Source organism: Pterocles gutturalis, unplaced genomic scaffold (genome assembly GCF_000699245.1).
Source record: "Pterocles gutturalis isolate BGI_N339 unplaced genomic scaffold, ASM69924v1 scaffold3447, whole genome shotgun sequence".
NCBI lineage: Eukaryota > Metazoa > Chordata > Aves > Pterocliformes > Pteroclidae > Pterocles > Pterocles gutturalis.
In genome coordinates, this window is record NW_010109958.1 from 52,723 (window position 1) to 64,205 (window position 11,483).

Consider the following 11,483-nt stretch of genomic DNA (forward strand, 5'->3'; position numbering starts at 1 on the left):
ATGAGAGCTGGATGGAGAGGCTGCGCTGAGGCATGGCCACTGAGTGTGAGGCTCATTACATTTGTTCAAAGTCTCCATCCATACGTGAGGCTTACCTTTACATGACTCCTGGCTTAAAATAATTGCAATAATCTGACAGCACTTAATTGTTTTATTTCCTCCAACAATAACATTTAGTTCTAATGTAATACTCAGCTGGCGGGGGGGAAAATCAAATGCTGTTGTGTTACAGCTATTCTGTAGGAGTAGGAAGAAAGGAACTTCACCCGAATCTGCCAGTGCTGCATGCATGCTGTCATCGCTCCAGTGTGCGCGTGGGTGTTTGCTCTGCACAGTCTGGGGGCACAATCTTACCATAGCGCAAATACAAAGTAACTCTGATGGATTCCCAGGAAAGTCAGTGGGAGGAGAGGCAACTCCTTCCCATTGTGCAGGGCTAACCCTTTGTTTAATTTCTGTGAGAAGAATGTGCTCAGAATATCAAGCATCACTTATTCAGTTTTCAGTTAGGATTTACCGTACAATTGAATCAGGAAAATGGACAGAGAGGAAATGTACTTCTTAAAAGGATCAGTTAAACACAATTCAAAATGCTATGAGGAATAGGGGTAATTCAGCACTGATCTGTTGGTATTTGCTTTTTTTCTCTCAGCCTCACAAAGGCAAGAAAAACAGGATGGTAACAAGCAAGCCATGAAGCCCACTTCTGGTTCAAAAATGCCCTCCATCCATGCTGCATGAATGTACCATGTGCTCAGGAACTCCTTGGAGAGGGAGAACCCAAGCAGTTCTGATGCTTTAAAATGGGCTCCCGCATTTTTCTAATGCAGCCTGAAGTCAAGTGGCTGGTTATGTTGTGGTCATCTAAGCACACCTCCCAAATGTGGCTCTTCACAGTGTGTGTATTTTCAACCACAGGTAAATGAGCAGTGTGGCAGGAAACCTGAGCATCCCATGAGTCAGTTTAAGCCCACTCCTGAACACAGTCTTCAGGTCTTGAGGCTAACGTACCCTCAAAGAATGTGAATCTTCTTGCTTTACACATGGTGTAATCCATACAAATTTCTAATATGTTATCACATGAAGACAATGTGGTACCAATGCAGACAACTCAGTCTATTCCAGGATTCAGGACATTACATGAATTCTATAGTATTAGCATCCAAAATATAGCTCCCAGTGCAAAGGCTCCCTCTTTGGAAAAGGCGGGCACTGGAAAACCTTTGGGCTTAAAACAGGGGAAAATTGTGTATGGAGCACTGAGAACCTTGCCAGGCTGGACATATGCCAAAGAAGCTTTGTGATTATTTCAGTGTATGCCAGAAAATGACCCTGTCACTGGCATCAAGAGCACCAGGCACCAGGGAAGTATGTGCTAAGCATAAAGACTGATTTTATGGATATTTCAGTAGGCCATTAAATCAATCCATCAAACCATCCGCCTTTTTGCTAGCACTAAGCCAGGCTGGACCACTGTCAGGTGCAATTGCTGCCATGGTTTAAGGCCACACAGCACTAAGCACCATGCAGCCACTTGCTCATTCCTCCCTCACCCCAGCTGGATGGGGAGGAGAGTTGCCAGAACAAGATCACTCACCACTTATGGTCACAGGCAAAAACCAGGTTTGACTTGGGGAAACACAAAACTATTTAATTTGTTAACAACTGAAACCAGAGTAGGGTAATGAGAAAGAGAACCACATCTTAAAATGGCACCTTCCCCCCACCCCTCCCTTCTTCCCAGGCTCAAAGGCTTTGCTCCTGATTTCTCTACCTCCTTACCCCCAGCAGCGCAGGGGAGCAGGAAATGGGGGTTTTGGTCAGTCAATCACACGTTGTCTCTGCTGCTTCTTCCTCTCCAGGGTTGGGGAGGACTCTTCACACTTTTCCCTTACTCCAGCATGGGGTCCCTCCCATGGTACAGAGTCCTTCACGAATTTCTCCAGCGTGAGTCCCTCTCACGGGATGCAGTTCTCCATGAACTGCTCCAGCGTGGGTCCCTCCAACAGAGTCACAAGCACAGCCACCTGCCCTTGCTTGGGGTACCCTCCATGGGCTGCAGGTGGAGCTCTGCTCCACCGCTAATCTCCATGGGCTGCAGGCAAATCTCTGCTCCCTGGGCTGCAGGGGGACAATGTGCCTCACCATGGTCTTTACCACGGGCTGCAGGGGAATCTCTGCTCCTGCACCTCCTCCCCCTCCTTTCTTCACTAACCTTAGTGTCTGCATATTTGTCTCTCTCACATCCCACTTCTCCCTCTGCTGCAGGTTCTTTTGCTGACTCTTGGGCGGGGGCTGCACTGGGTCGGCTGGACCAGGGTTATAGTGGAGGCTGGGCTGGGCACTGCCCAGGGCCAGGGCCACAGCCCCCGCTCCATGTGCTGCACCTCTATTCAATATGTTGTTCACAGAGAGGTGGATTGTCTTGGCCTTGGCCAGAGGCAGGTCCGACTTGGAGCCGGGGAAGCTTCCAGCAGCTTCTCACAGGAGCCATCTCTGTAGCCGCACCCCTGCTACCAAAACCCTGGCACACAAACCCAAACCAACTGCCTGCAGATGATACACATCTATGCAGCATGAAGTGGGGGAGAAGTAAACAGCATTAGGACACTTGATCAATTTTCTTCATTTTCCATATTCAGGAGTCCAGCTATCTGGTAGACCACCAGTACACCTGCCTTTCAACCTGCCATACGTGTGCTAAAATGCTGAATTGTAGCTTCTGATGCTTTATTCAGCTTGTTCCTTACAGGTGCTATGGGAAGAAGCTCTGCTGTACCAGATTCATACTTTAATTTGTAGCATTTTGAGGGTGCCCTGCCCTAAATTTGAAATGTCCCTTGGCAGTTCATGCTGCTTAGGATGCCTAGCACCTTCATCGGGATCAGTGAAGTACCATACTAGAGGGGATTGAATCTCAGGCTATATAAGCCATCAATGTCACTGGGTCAGTCAGATAATTGCGAGGTGAGGTCCTGCTCCATTTTTGTTATTCATTATGCTGCACATTCAGTCCCCTGCATTCACTAGCATAACAGAGATACTCTGCAGAATCTCATTGAGCCAAATTGCTTTAAGGACGCCTTGGTCTAATAAGTCCCCATCTATGTGAGGGAAGGTGGAGGATTGCAGCAATGCATCCTCCCATACTGTCCTCCTTGAAGCTGATGCAAGCTCTGCAGCTCTCAGGGTCATCTCCTCTGCCACCAGCCCCTGAGCATATTGCCTCCAAATCCATATCTGGCACAGAAAGCAAGATTCGCTGCTGACAGCACGACTTCAACTGGCCAAAACTTCTTCCAGCCCATCAGACTTCTGTGTATCAGCTTTAGCTTTGCTGATAAGAAGTCAACAAAAGGATTATTCTGTAAAAATTCAGGGATTTTATTGTATCTCTGTGGGTGTGAAAATTCTAGTTTCAAAAACCATGCACGACTTTGATAAGGGTATTTGGCAATTGGCTTGCCCGTTGAAACAGCCTGGTTTTAGCCCATCAAGGCTGTGCTGCATCAATGTCATATTGTTTTAATAATGTTAATTAGAAGGGAGAAAAGATAATTGTCTTTATTAATAATTTGTAATTTTTATAATCCCTTGATATGAATAGTGTAACATCACTGGAGGTGGATTTTTGTTACAAGATAAATGCCAAAGTATGTTCCTCAACTCTAGATTAACTGGGGGAGAGGGATACAGAGTTTATATCATCGGATGAATGCTTAGTCTTCTTCTTATCTTTTAGCCAGCTACTTTATTTCAGGAGTATCCTGTGATCTGGTTCAAGCACTTCTGTCTATGTCTATTCAGTACAGAACTGACTGTTTTCAGCTGATTTTGCTTAGTCTTAGCTAGAGCTGGTTGCTGTCTAACAAAGACATATGGTTTCTACTTTCTCTCTGTTGGGAACTGCTGCCCATTGTGCGTTTTCACTGTCACCCAGGCACCAAGATGGGCTGCCTCTGTGCTGCCTTGGTTTACAGAGAAAAGTAGAATCAGCAGAAGGGGTATAACTAGATGCCTTCATCCTGGTTTTTGTTGACTACGACAGATACAAATGAAAGAAATACCTAGCAAAAAGAGGAGGACAACTTTTTAGCATGCTGTAATCCTGCACATCTAAAAGCAATTTTTGAAAAGCCTGGGTAAAGGGAAAAGTACTGAGCAGAGCTTGGGCACAGGACATCCTTCCTGAATGCTGCAAACGCGTCACATCAGAACCTGCTTCCAGCTGGAGCATGTGTGTGCTTGTGTGATGGCTAAATGCATTGAATGGAATAAAATCAGAAGTCAGTAATCCTCAGTGATTTGTCCTCACACAGAATATAAAACAGTTACTGTTTCCTCCTTAATGATAGAGCAACTACAAATATCTTTCTGTGTCAAGTTCCCCATGACAATTTTTTCTCAGGGGGCAGGGTGGTCTGCCACTTCCCTGTAGTCTTCAATAACTTATAGTGATAGTATTAGTATTAGTATCTTGCTGATATTGCCTTTCCCATGTGTCAGCTCAGACGGACTTGGGGCAGAAAATCAGCACATCCAGCACACAGCAAAGTGCAGGGCTAATTGCTCAAGCCATCCCTGCCTGAGGTGGGACATGCAGACCTGCGGAGCAGGGCACTGCTGAGCGTCCCCTTTCCACCAGCAGGCAGACCCCAGCAAGAGCAGCCCCTGGTAATCCCTGCGGGTTTCGGCGCAGCCTGGCTGGGTGGTGCCCTGCCTGCCCCAGGGTCTGATGCCACAAGGTAGACCAGGGCACGGGTGGCTGCCAGCACAGCCAAGTGAGACAGGTCCTGCATGGGAAGTGCTCCCTGAAACCTGGGGGATGTGCCCAGCCCAGCTAGTGACACCTCCCTGAACCAGACTGTGACAGGCACTGCAGCAGAGGGGCAGGATGGTGGTACAGCTCGCAAAGGGGGAACAAAACATGCTGCAATTTAGAATCACATGCTGTAACATCAAAATAATTGTAGGGATTTGCTGCCCTCTGGCAGGATTTTCTTACAGCTCTGATTCTCTGTGAATGATGCTCCAGCACATCAAGGTCTCTGCATTTCCCAGTTGGTTGCTGGCAAAGCAAAGCAAGCAGCTGGGGACCACTGTTGCCGCCTCTGTGCAGCCCTCCTGGAAAGCCAGGAGCACATCCTGATCCCAGGCAGGGTCTGGCATTAGGGGAAGAGCTGCTGGACTGGCAGGAGCCCCCGTCCCTTCTCTCAATCCCTCTGGATGAGTCAGCAAGCCTGACTCTATAAAGCTGGTCCTTTCACTGGTTGTCACTTTGCAAGAGCAAGCCCATCAAAGATGATTAAGGGAATGGAGCATCTCCCTTATGAGGAAAGGCTGAGGGAGCTGGGTCTCTTTAGCCTGGAAAAGAGGAGACTGAGGGGTGACCTAATCAATGTTTATAAATATGTAAAGGGTGAGTGTCAGGACGGATGGAGCCAGGCTCTTCTCTGTGACATCCAGTGACAGGACAAGGGGCAATGGGTGCAAGCTGGGACATAGGAGGTTCCACTTGAATATGAGAAAAAACTTCTTTACAGTGAGGGTGACAGAGCACTGGAACAGGCTGCCCAGAGAGGTTGTGGAGTCTCCTTCTCTGGAGACATTCAAAGCCCGCCTGGATGCGTTCCTGTGTGATCTGATCTAGGTGTTCCTGCTCCGGCAGGGGGATTGGACTAGATGATCTTTCGAGGTCCCTTCTAATCTCTAACATTCTGTGATTCTGTGTGATTCTGTGATTCTGTGATCATCTTCCAGCTTTGGCTGTATATCCTTCTAGCAATAAACTTCAGTTTGGCCTCTACTGCTGACAAGCCCTGATTGGCTTTGCTGAGTTTGATTTCTTGGTATGGTATACACCTTCTGAGAGATACTCAGCAAATCGGGCTAATTTTCATTAACACCATTTTCCAAAAGGCCCATTAATGCTGATATACCACTTCTGGATAGTGGTTTTGAAAATCTGGGCCTCCGCTTCATTAAACACAAAAGTATTGTGAGTATCATGGGGTGAGATTTATCTCACAAAACGTTGAGTTCTGCAGTGTCTATGCCATACTGTGTTGGTCCTGTGGACTGCCCACCTGGTCAGCAGGAGGAACAGGCACATCTTGGACACCAGACTGCCCTGATGTCTCCAACTCTCATACGACTGTATCCCAGAAGCATCTATGGCTTATTAGAAGTACCGAGGTTGGCTACCTTGGATGTTGATGTTTTTGCTGCACGTGCCTGAAATTAGGTCATTCTAGTCCTACGCTAAAATAGCAAACAGATGGGGGAGTGGGGAGGTCCATAAAAGCATCTCAGGTCCATAGATATTCATTATTGTTTTTCTGCTTTGAGATAAAGGAAGGATAACATAGAAGCACTATTCCCACTAGTATGTGTAACAGTCTGGCTGCCCATATGACACCCATGATCCTCACCTCCAGCAGATCACAGTCCCAGGAGAGAGAAATAGGTAGGCAAGGACAAGAATAACAAGCAGGACTCAAATACAAATCCATGATCATCACTGATGGTTGATGGTACAGCTGTGTGGGATTTCCCCAGGGGAAACTGGATGCAGGGGCAGCCTGGAGTTGGAGGATGAATAAGACTCTCTCTCTCTCTTACATGTAATATATGCATGTAGTTTTTGCTGTGTATCTGTTTTCTTTTCTGCTTAATACACACATAATCGGCAGGGACCTTGTGACTAATGATTCTGCTTGTAGCAATGTCCACAAGCCTTAGCATCAAAGTCCACATTGCACAATGCAGTGCTATGCAGAGGTATCAGAGCTGGTCTGGAAGGCGCTGGCTGTGTGTGATAGTGGAGCTAGGCTAATAAACAGCCCAGAGCAAGTTTTCAGGAATCTGCTTTATTGTTGTCAAGGGTTTGAACTTGTATCCCTTTACCGTGCTGCACAATGGTGATGAAATATTTGTGCTTGTTTAGAGCTATTTGGAGTATCTCTGTCTGGGACTGTACTATACAGGTCAGGGATGTTCATGAAGCTGTGAAGATGGTGGTAAAAGCCAAGGTTCAATTTTATACTTCCCTTTGTTATTATTGAGAAAGCTTGAAGAATAAGGTAATAATGTCTTCATCAACCTTTCCAGCTGCAGCAGCCACAGCCACTAAGACACCCTGGGACCCGCTGAAGTGATGGCAACATCTTCGGTCATTTCAGTAAGACCTGGATTGATGAGACAAGCAACCGTGGTTACGCTGACTTTCACAGACTTCCATTTATTTATTTCAGGTGGGAATCTGCCCCCTTTCTTTGGGTTATATTGTGCTTGCTTTGTTTCTTCAACGTTAGCATGGTAGATACCTTAGCTGATACCAATTCATATAGCTATATATGGAATAAGTACTAATGCCTCTTCTGTTATGTTCTACAGACAAACTGGGAGATCTGCCTAATGTTGTCTTAAGTCACAAAAGTACCGCCTGAAAATGGGACACTGCTATGCGTCATTCACCTTTCAGCCCTTGGCATGGCTGCGCTTAGCACTCATCTGGACTTCCCTGCCTATGAAACCAGCCCGACCACTGGTTTGGGAGACGAAGCCTTTCACAGCCACCTGGAATGAACGACAGACCTGTTCTCTCTGAGGTACGACATCATAGTGAACCTCAAAATGTTCCATATGATTGGAAGCCTGTTAAAGCAAGAGGGAAGAATGTGACCATATTTTTTTAAATAGGGTAGGCTATTATCCTTGGTGCACATCACAGGAAGTCTCTGTTAATGGTGGCCTACCCTAGAACTTCAGTCTGCAAACTCATCTGGAAAAAACTGGCCGTGACTATTACACCCCAGCTAAGGAGTTCAGTGGATTAGCTGTCATAGACCAGGGGCACTGGAGGCCTCAGTGGGCACGCAGCTGGGATGCAAAAGATCTCTATGGAAGAAAGTCCAGGAAACACATAACTGAAACGGAAGGGAATATTTCAGCAAATTATGTTGAACATTTAGCCAGAGTTTCCTTTGAAGAAAGTGCAAGAGCTTTTATGAAGTAAACAATTGCATTAGGAATGAAAAGCAGACCAAAGGGACTCCGGGGATACTATTTATAGCCCAACTGTCATAATTACAATTTCTGTGATTGGAACTACACTGATTCCTGCCCAAGAGTGAAGTTCTGAGGAACAATTAACTTTCCTGGCTCTGGGATATCCATGCAGCCCTGTATCCTTCCATTGGCATTAAGAAACTCCTTGGAAACAGTCAAAAGCATTTGCCCGGATTTGTGTGTACTTGACTAGGTTATAGAGATGAACCTTTACTATTTCTCTCTCTGGTAAGCTTTTGCTGGAACAATGTGGGCTGCATTTATGGTTTAACCATTCTTGCAGATGGTGCATCAGGATGGAAAACCTCCTACTTGGGCCAGCTCTGCTGTTTCCTGTTAATTGTCCACATGCTTTAAAGAGCTCAATGTTCTGAAGAAAAAATGTAGCCTCAGATACCTATTTTTTTTCTTTAATTCATCACTATGTTATATTCAAACATGGATTTGAATAGATTAAAAGGATTTCAGCAATTTGATGCAGTATGTAGGAGGCAGTTAATACATTAATCCTCCCTGATGTATTTTCTTGTGCTCAGGTATGCAATCACTAACTAATCCCCAGATAACTGCCCCTCTTATAGAAGGGAAACTGAGGGAGAGATGTTAGTAACTTGCTCAGTGTTACCTCAGAATGGGAAATGGAAACCAGCAGTCTTTCCACATGCCTCCATCTCAAAAGCATTTAATTTAGTCCCATATTTACCTTGGAGCAGGCAAATGGTGCACCAGAAGCAGGGAGTACTGCTCACATCAGCTGAACACACACACAAGTATTTCCAAGATAAGTGCCTTACCCTGGTCCTTCTTTATGTGATTCTGGACATCCCCCCAGAAACTGGATGAAGACAGTAGGTTTCATGTGAAAAAAGCAGCATAACCTATCTGTCACAGCCCTGGCTTAGTTCTCCCTTGTAGACAGTGACTGCACTACCAGCAGGTCTCAATTTCTGTGTTTCAGAGTTTAGCAAGTGAGCTGTATTCACTCAGAGGGCTATGTTCAGGCATTCAGCCCAGGTACAGCCTGAAGCTGGCTCCTTGTCTGGGAAGGAGCATTATCTCCCTCTCCCACTACTACTACTACTACTAGGTCCCACTACTCCCCTAGCACTGCCATCACTCACTACACTTCCCAGTAAGGGGCTAAGCTTCTCACAGTCTTGGAGGCAAATGCCTATTCTTAGGCATTAAAGGAGGTGTAGGCGCCTGCTTTGGTGGTTTGATCCAGCTTGTCCTTCCCTAGATTGCAAGCAAAGGATAGACAGCGGACATCAATAAATGCTGCAGGCTGATGGGCACCCCCTTTGCCATTTTATGCCCAGTTTCCGCCTCTTTTCCCCTTCAGGCAACTAATTCCTGTGAAGTTTTTCTACTTTGATTCTTGATGTGATGTGCCCCTCAATCTCCCTTAAATCAATGATGGTGTCTAGGGAGTCACTTGCATACCAATGGTCTTTCATCTTCAGTGCTTGTGGCACTGCAATTCACTTGTTGCTGATCCTTAATGACTGTTTGAATTAAGGATAAACACACAAGCACCAAATACCCTCTCCTTACACCCTGGGATATGAGGAAAAGGTACAAAGACATGTCTCTGAAACAAGTCTAGAAAAAGCACGCAAATTGAAACTGAAATTCTTAAGATTCATCAAGTGTTGCATTTTCCCTTTCATTTAAGGTTGCACAATGCCAACATTCTCCCTCCTATAGTGTGTACCTATTTACAGTCACCTCTTTCTAAGGTTTTTATGAGAAGGTGAGTGATCTCCTAGGGAAAGCAGCAAGAACAATGCATGCCTTTAGAATCACAGCTTCCAAACTGGAGAGGGATGGGGAAACCAGCTGATTGACATAGCAGAATGTCTCTCTTCTTCCCCTCATCAGCAAAAACAGAACTGAGGGAATGTTTTGGGGAATTCCCATGTTAAAAATCCCACTTTAATTAAAAGCTTTTAGCTGATTTTAGTAATTGATGAGATATCAAATAATTACAATTAAATTTTGCATCAAAGTAAATTTTTTTCTCAGTGTTTGTTCACTTGCTTATTACCAACATCTCAGGCATTACCTAAGTTTGCAACTTATGTTTAATAATCTTTAGACAGCAAGCCTTGAGCCACAATAAAATATAGTTCATAGGGGCCAGAATGAAAAGAAAACGTAGTCCGAGGGACAGCCACATAACAAACCATTGGATACTTTAGAAAGGCTGTGAAATGCTGTGAATTAGCCTGACAGTGTTGTCTTTACTCTTTTAACGGTAGCAAGATCTTATTAACACTATTGGAGGGAGTGCCCTGGGAGCTGCAGGCATTGTTATGTGGCGAGATACAAATTTAATTTTTTCAGAGGTAAGGCTGTGCCTGATTTAAATGCCTCATTTTATCCTAGTAATAGATACTGTCTGACTGCGCCAGTTCTGAGTACTTGGTATCAGCAGAGCTGACTGCTTCACCAGTCTTTGCTGTCAGGATGACCCAGTCAGGATGACCATGGAACGTGATCAATTCTTCCTGGCTCAACAAGGTCTTGTGAGGCTCACAGGCATGTTTCTAGCATACATCATTGCTGCTTTGTAGATCTACAGACTGAGGTGTTTTCTGGGGAGTGAAAGGTGCTAAAGCCCTTTGCACCTCTATTGGGTTAAATTTTCCATATAAAACTTCCTAATAATGCTTTAAATTAGTCAAATTTAAGTTATCCTGAATGAATTAATTAATGCAGGCTGTTTACATATTGCAAATTTTTCAGAATGTAAAAGGAAAAAATGGAGTGGTTAGTTTCACGTCAGCTAGAATTTCTTTTCTACCATTCACAAAACAAAGTGCAAAAATTGGCTGATTATTCTGAATTAGGGCCCTACATTATCAATATTGCAGCAGCAGCTGGGGTGCGCAGCAGGCATCTTTGTCAGGACAGTGGATGACTTGTGTGAAGAACCTGGAGAGCCTTGACATATCTACATTTGAATCCTAAGAGCTTCTGGATGCCTCAGAGGACCAAGGATTTATTGTGAGAGGAGAAGCATAAAATGAAGATCTGGAAATAATGGCAGAGACATTTATCTGCCACTGTTATCAGGGTTATGAAGGAACGGACTGTGAGGAACTTAAAGTTGCCGATGGCCATCCAGGGAGCTCTGCAGACTCTGTCTCACCCAGAAATTTGCATTGACCTGCCTGCTTCCTTTGCCTTTGACGAGTCTTCTCTAACTGCTCCTCAGTCAAAGGGTTGGTTTCAGTCCGTCGAGAGGGATGGTGGAGTGGATCCAACAAAAACATCTCACATGCCCTGCAGCTTGGGACTGAACATGTCATGGTCCCAGACGTAATCCAAACCCTGTAGCTGTGCCCTGGGGTTTAATGCCCATAAGGCATGGAGAGAGGGGAGCACCTTGAAGGCTGAGTCAAAAACGC

At 45.3% G+C, this 11,483-nt stretch overlaps 1 protein-coding gene across 1 annotated transcript; it reads left to right on the plus strand.

Moving 5' to 3' along the window:
* Positions 1–7,450: 7,450 nt before the first annotated feature.
* On the plus strand, positions 7,451–11,241 carry HYAL4 (hyaluronoglucosaminidase 4). The gene is given in 8 exon segments (XM_010073136.1): positions 7,451–7,583; positions 7,586–7,654; positions 7,657–7,692; positions 7,695–8,126; positions 8,129–8,298; positions 10,332–10,418; positions 10,829–11,048; positions 11,051–11,241. Coding segments are annotated over 8 exon segments (1,338 nt in total).
* Positions 11,242–11,483: the final 242 nt, after the last annotated feature.